We start from the raw sequence: 7,207 nt of genomic DNA on the forward strand, positions 1-7,207 counted from the left end.
ATTCCAGGAAAAGGTAAAGATTTCTCAAGACTGTGGTGCCACAATTTACACCCAAATCCAGGTGTTCCTGGAGCCGTCTTGGCACTGGCGGGTGTATGGTTTTGTATGTTACTGATCGTACAGTGAGATCCCAGGTGAAACCTACATCAAATACAGCGCCATGTTGTGTCTGGTTGGTCGTAGGCAGCTTGGTCCTCATCCTATTTTTCAGGGACTTATTGACCCTTAGCATATGCAGCTATTTCAAGTTTCCTTCTTCTGGTCATGTGAAACTGCTGCCTGGGATTTTCTATTCACTTGCTACCACTCTATTAATCTCACATTCTTGCCTCTTTTCTGTGCCACCCCGTGTGGGTCTGACCGGTTGTTACTGGAGTGCAATGCAAAGTCTGAGTCAAGGGGGCCTCCTGAAGGTTGCTAGGGCAGGGGCGGAGCTAGTAGCCTGAGGACGTGCCAGTCACGGGGATTCCTCAGGGGCACAGAGGAGGGTGGAGGGGCCTGTGGCCCTAGCAGGGGAGCAGCCTCTCCTCTGCCTGGAAGCCCATGCCTCAGCTTCCCCCACACTCCCACCTGCCCGCTTGCTTCTGAACTCACACATTTCTTGGAAGGCTTGGGAGACTCACCTTTACTCAGAGGGTTGGTTAGCTATCTCGTGCCCAGCTTGACCTTGGACTTTAAATAGTGAGGACAAAGAACGAGGAGGATGGGGGGATGCCCTCCTTCCACGGGGCCCTGTGGCTTCCAAGCCTCCACTTCCTCTGATCTCTTGTCTGTGGAGCCTCCTTCAAACCCAGGGAAACAAAAGCACCTGCCATGGGCTGCTGTTCTTCTAGGATCTTCTATCAATGTTGTGTGAGTTCCCTCCGGGAGCCATGAAGCTGGGGCTGGCTCCCAGGGCAGTGGGACTGCAGTGTCCTTGTTCTTTCTTGGTTTATGCATCCATGCTCTGTTCCCCGCTGCCCCTTCACTCTGCCCACACACATCACTCCAGACTGGCCTTGTGGTCAGAGCCTGGAGTGCATGGGCTGCTGGGGCCTATGGGCTGCACTGGGCCAGAACCCCTGGCACCTTCAAGACTGGCCTGGAGCAGGCAGGTAGGTGACCTTTCCTGGGCCTACCTATCCCATCTTTCTCCTCCAATCCCTCCCCTCTCTTGCCTGGGTCAATTAGAGAAAGCTTGTCTGTTGGCCTGCCTGGCAGGAGCAGGTCAGGTGACCCATGACAGCTTAAAAAAAAACAAAAACAAACCACTGGGCCCTTTCCCCTTTCATTCTTCTGTTTTCTACACATCAAACCCAGTCATGGCTTTGGAGATCACGCTAAGCTTGTCTCCAGCTGGCATACTAAGGAGGGCAATGGAGAAGTTCCTCCACCCCCAACCCCACCCCTTCCTTCCGGAAGCAAATCTAAGTCCGGCCCTAGCTCCAGATCCCTCCCACACTGGACCTAGGAAACCCTCAGCACAGACAACACCCCTGCATTCCCCACATTGGACCCACACTCAGCCACTGCGGGCGAGGAGGGCACAAGGCCAGGTTCCCGAGAGCTCAGGTGAGTGACACACTGGAATGGCCCAGGGCTCCCTCACTCTGCTCAGCTTCTGGCTCCAACATTCCAGAAGCCGAGGCCTCTCCCATCCCTGCCCTTTCCCCATGGATATCCCATTTCAGACAACCCCGGCTGGCGTGAATCCCCCTCCCTTCCGTTTTTTTTCTGGGGAGGCCAGGTCTTGTTGTCACCCAGGCTGGAGTGCTGTGGGATCCTGGCCACTGCAGCCTTTAATTCCTGGGCTCAAGTGATTCTCCTGCCTCAGCCTCTGGAGTAGCTAGGACCTACCATTCTGCCTGGATAGTTTTTAAAAATATTTTTAAAAGATTTTTAGAGATGGTGTCTTGCAATGCTGCCCAGATTGGTCTCCAACTCCTGGCCTCGGCCTCCCTAGGGTCTGGGATTACAGGCGGGAGCCACCCTGCCTGGGCCCGTCCTTTTGCTGAGTCATCAGAGTTTTGTTCATTCCCACGCCAGGCTCTGGCCCCTAGTACCAGCTCAGTTGCTCAGTGGGCCGTTGTTTGTCCTGGAGCCCAGATGGACTGTGGCCGGGCAAGTGGATCACAGGCCTGGTCAGCCTGGGAGGTTTCCACATGTGAGGGGCACAGGGAACTCAAGGAGGGGAGCATTGGGGACAGGAGCCCACTGGGTGGAGGCTGGGGGTCACAGCAGGAAATGGTGAGACAGACGGCACTGGCTGGTAGGGAGACAGCACAGGCAGGCCCTAGAGCTTCCTCAGTGCAGCTGGACGCTCCTGGAGACCTTCACACACCCTGCTATCTGGGCCCCGCGCCGCGAGGGTGCTTTCACTGGTCTGCACCATGGCCCAGGCCCTGGGATTTTGAACAGCTCTGCAGGTGAATGAAAGGTGTGGCCAGGCTGGGGAACCACCGCATTAGAGGCTGACCTGGTTTCAGCCCCAGCCCTGCCACTGACTGGCTTTGTGAGTGTAGGCAAGTCACTCAGCCTCCCTAGGCCCCAGTGACTTCCCTGAAAGCAAGAATGCCGCTTTCTTGCTGTTGTGATGGTGTTAAAGGAAGCGGGCCTGGCTCTGGCTCCTGACACAGGAACATGGAGCTGATCCAGGACACCTCCCGCCCACCACTGGAGTACGTGAAGGGGGTTCCGCTCATCAAGTACTTTGCAGAGGCACTGGGACCCCTGCAGAGCTTCCGGGCCCGGCCCGATGACCTGCTCATCAGCACCTACCCCAAGTCCGGTAGGTGAGGAGGGCCACCCACCCACTCCCAGGCGGCAGTCCCCACCTTGGCCAGCGAGGTTGTGCCTTCAGCCTGCTCACCTCCCAGCTCCCTCCCTCTCCAGGGACTACCTGGGTGAGCCAGATACTGGACATGATCTACCAAGGCGGCGACCTGGAGAAGTGTCACCGAGTTCCCATCTTGATGCGGGTGCCCTTCCTTGAGTTCAAGGCCCCAGGGATTCCCTCAGGTGTGTGACCGTGTCCTGGGTGCAAGGGGAGGGGAGGAAGACAGGGCTGGGCCTTCAGCTCACCAGACCTTCCCTGACCCACTGCTCAGGGCTGGAGACTCTGAAAGACACACCGGCCCCACGGCTCCTGAAGACACACCTGCCCCTGGCCCTGCTGCCCCAGACTCTGTTGGATCAGAAGGTCAAGGTGAGGCTGGGCACAGTGTTTCACATCCGTAATCCCAGCACTTTGGGAGGCTGAGGTGGGAAGATCCCTTGAAGGCAGAAGTTTCAAACCTGTCTTGTCCAAAAAAAAAATCAGGTATGCATAGTGGTGTGTGCCTGTAGTAGCAGCTACTCAGGAGGCTGAGGTGGGAGGATCACCTGAGCCTGGGAGTTCAAGAGTGAAGTAAGCTATGATCACACCACTGCACTCCAGACTGGGTGACAGAGAAATCTTGTCGCAAAAAAAGATGAAGAATAAAAAGAGGGGCCGGCAGTCGCGGTGGCTGACGTCTGTAATCCCAGCACTTTAAGAGACTGAGGCAGGCAAATCACTTTAGACTAGGAGTTCGAGACCAGCCTGGCCTACATGGCAAAACCCCATCTCTACTAAAAATACAAAAAAATTAGCCAGGTGTGGTGACAGACATCTGTAATCCCAGCCACTCGGGAGGCCGAGGCAGGAGAATTGCTCCAACACGGGAAGCAGAGGTTGCAGTCAACCGAGACCTCACCATTGCACTGCAGCCTGGGAAACATGAGTAAAACTGTCTCAAAAAAAAAAAAAAAAAGCAGCAGGGGGCGGGGGGCTAGGCCTGTTGTGGCTCTCACCTGTAATACCAGCAGTTTGGGAGGCTGAGGTGGGCAGATCACCTGAGGTCAGGAGTTCGAGATCATCCTGGCCAACATGAAGAAACCTCATCTCTACTAAAAATACAAAACTTAGCCAGGCGTTGAGGCAGGCGCCTATAATCCCAGCTACTCAGGATGCTGACATGTGAGAATCGCTTGACCTGAGAGTCGGTGGTTGCAGTGAGCTGAGATCATGCCACTGCACTTCAGCCTGGGAGACAGAACGAGACTTCCTTTCAAACAAATAAATATTAAAAAAGATTTGCCACCTGTGATGGCTCGCTGCTGTAATGCCAGCACTTTGGGAGGCTAACGTGGGTGGAACACTTGAGCTCAGGAGTTCCAGACCAGCCCGGGAAACATGGGGAGACTCCATCTCTATAAAAAATGCAAAATATCAGCAGGGCATGGTGGTATGGCGCTGTAGTGCCAGGTACTCAAAAGTCCGAGGTTGGAGGATTGCTTGAGCCTGGGAGGTCAAGGTTGCAGTGAGCTATTATCACTCCAGTGCACTCCAACCTGGGCGACACGAATAAAGAAAGACCAAGGTCTTTTTTTTTTTTTGAGACAGAGTCTCAAAAAAAAAAAAAAAAAAAATCCCACAACACACACAACAAAAAGAAAACTCAAAGGTCCAGGTAAGGTGTGGGGCATGTGAATCCAGGGAAGGAGGTCCCGGCTCAGCCCAGCTTTGGTCCTGTTCTTCTGAGAAAGTCGCCTCACTTCCTCCAGCCTTGTCTTATCTTCCGCGGCGGGGGGACTGTCTGCCTTTTGCTCTGATGACCAAGAACATGAGACTTCAGTGTAGATCTAAGAAAGGTAGAGGGTGGATCCTCATGGGCCCACAAAATTTGGTGGTGGTGGGAACATGCCTGGCGGAGCATGCCTTGCTCCAGATCGGGGTGTGATGCATTGATACAGATTATATTACTTTAGAATATGATGGTCTCAGGGACCGGGCAGGATTTTGGCTTCCAAGCAGGGTTCAGATCCCAGCTTGGCCCTACCGGTGCGATGAGATCTCAAGCAAGTCAGCCTCTAAGTCTCAGGTTCTTCCTCTGCCAAACCAAGAGATGAGCTGGCCAGGGGAAGGCTGTGTGGTGATGGTGCTGGGGTCGAGTCTTCTGCCCCCACAGGTGGTCTATGTTGCCCGCAACGCAAAGGATGTGGCGGTCTCCTACTACCACTTCTACCACATGGCCAAGGTGCACCCTGACCCTGGGACCTGGGACAGCTTCCTGGAGAAGTTCATGGCCGGAGAAGGTGGGTTTGACGGGAGGAAGGAGGGTGTGGAGCCAAGGTGTGCTGGCTACAACGCACAGCAACCCTGTGTCCCTGCCCCCTGCCCATTTCTCCAGTGTGCTACGGGTCCTGGTACCAGCATGTGCAGGAGTGGTGGGAGCTGAGCCACACCCACCCTGTTCTCTACCTCTTCTATGAAGACATGAAGGAGGTGAGACCACCTGCGATGCTTCCCCTCATGTGACACCTGGGGGCAGGCACCTCACAGGGACCCGCCAAGGCCACCCAGCCACCTCCCTGGGTGGCCCCCACAACAGGCCCGGATTCCCCATCCTGCCTCCCTGGCCCAGGCCTCCCCGCTACAGCCCCACCTGGCAGCGGGTCCCACACAGCTCTCATCTCCTGTGCCTGAGTCAGCTGCATGGGTGGCCACGGATCAGCTACATTTTTTTGAGACCAAGTCTTGCTCTGTTGTCCAGGATGGCGTGCAGTTGTGTGATATCAGCTCAGTATAACCTCCCCCTCCCAGGTTCAAGTGATTCTCCTCCCTCAGCCTCCTGAGTAGCTGGGATTACAGGTGCACACTACCACGCCTGGCTAATTTTTGTGTTTTGCCATGTTGGCCAGGTGGGTCTCCATCTCCTGAGCTCAGGTGATCCGCCTGCCTCAGCCTCCCAAAGTGTTGGGATTACAGGCCTGGACCATGGTCACTTGCCACGGATCAGCTCTCTATTCTGATTCCTTCTCCCTGCCAACGGTTATGCCACCCAGGGCCACAGTCACAGAAGACGACCATCCCAGTCCTCACCCATAGGAGCCAAGCCCAGCTCATGACGGGATCACAGGGCAGAGAGCAATTCATTTTGCCCCAGGGACCGGGGCCCCGGGGGTCGAGGAGCTGGCTCTGTGGGTATTCTAGTGGAAGTGGCCAGTTCCCCTCTGAGGTTAGAGAAGGGGACCCCTTTTATTTTCCCAAATCAGCAAACCTAGCCTCCACTGAGGAGCCCTCTGCTGCTCAGAACCCCAAAAGGGAGATTCGGAAGATCCTGGAGTTTGTGGGGCGCTCCCTGCCGGAGGAGACCGTGGACCTCATGGTTCAACACACGTCATTCAAGGAGATGAAGAAGAACCCTATGACCAACTACACCACCGTCCCCCAGGAGTTCATGGACCACCGTATCTCCTCCTTCATGAGGAAAGGTGGGCGCCGGCCAGCACGGGGTTTGGGGCGGGTGGGAGCAGCGGCTGGAGCCTCCCCATAGGCACTCGGGGACTCCCCTGGGATGAGACTCCAGCTTTGCTCCCTGCCTTCCTCCCCGAGGCATGGCTGGGGACTGGAAGACCACCTTCACCGTGGCGCAGAATGAGCGCTTCGATGCGGACTATGCGGAGAAGATGGCAGGCTGCAGCCTCAGCTTCCGCTCTGAGCTGTGAGAGGGGCTCCCGGGGTCACTGCAGAGGGAGTGTGCGAATCAAGCCTGACCAAGCGGCTCAAGAATCAAATATGAATTGAGGGCCAGGGACAGTAGGTTATGTCTGTAATCCCAGCAATTTGGGAGGTTGAGGTGGGAGGATCATCTGAACCCAGGAGTTCAAGACCAACCTGGGCAACATAGTGAGATTCTGTTGAAAAAAATAATAATAAGAACAAAATAATATCAGTTTTAACAAAAACAATAAAATATGATTTGTGGGCCAGGCAGAGTGGCTCATGTCTATAATCCCAGCAATTTGCGAAGCTGAGGCCAGAGGATCACTGGAGGAGAGGAGTTTGGGACCAGCCTGGTCAGCATTACAAACGCCATCCCTACAAAAATTTGAGAAAATGATCTGCACGTGGTGGTGGGCACCTGTAGTCCCAGCTACTTGGCAAGAGAAGGCAGGAGGATCACCTGAGTCAGGAAGGTTGTGGCTGCAGTTGGCTGTGACTAGGCTAATCTACTCAAGCCTGAGGGACAGAGTGAACCTTGCCTTGAGAAATAAATAAATAAAATTTAATTAAAATAAATTATGATTCAGGACCATTCTGGCCAGCATGGTGAAACCCCGTCTCTACTAAAACAAACAAACAAACAAACAAAATAAAAACAAACAAGCAAAAAAAAAAAAAACACACAAAAATGAGCCGAGCATG

The 7,207-nt window shown here is 54.5% G+C and overlaps 1 protein-coding gene across 2 annotated transcripts; it reads left to right on the forward strand.

The window, feature by feature from the left end:
- Nucleotides 1-1,395: 1,395 nt before the first annotated feature.
- LOC117087585 (sulfotransferase 1A1-like) lies at nt 1,396-6,739 on the forward strand. 2 transcript variants are annotated; one of them, XM_033217979.1, is made up of 8 exons: nt 1,396-1,551; nt 2,616-2,767; nt 2,872-2,997; nt 3,087-3,184; nt 4,968-5,094; nt 5,190-5,284; nt 6,093-6,273; nt 6,395-6,739. In XM_033217979.1, exons 2-8 carry the CDS (start codon nt 2,620-2,622, stop codon nt 6,505-6,507), a joined length of 888 nt encoding a protein of 295 aa, XP_033073870.1. In that variant the 5' UTR covers nt 1,396-1,551; nt 2,616-2,619; the 3' UTR covers nt 6,508-6,739. The 2 variants fall into 2 exon arrangements, with proteins under 2 accessions (XP_033073870.1, XP_033073871.1); XM_033217980.1 differs by having other exon boundaries at nt 1,413-1,551; nt 2,592-2,767.
- Nucleotides 6,740-7,207: the final 468 nt, after the last annotated feature.

The sequence above is a fragment of the Trachypithecus francoisi genome, unplaced genomic scaffold (genome assembly GCF_009764315.1).
Source record: "Trachypithecus francoisi isolate TF-2019V2 unplaced genomic scaffold, Tfra_2.0 Lachesis_group10, whole genome shotgun sequence".
Taxonomy (NCBI): Eukaryota; Metazoa; Chordata; class Mammalia; order Primates; family Cercopithecidae; genus Trachypithecus; species Trachypithecus francoisi.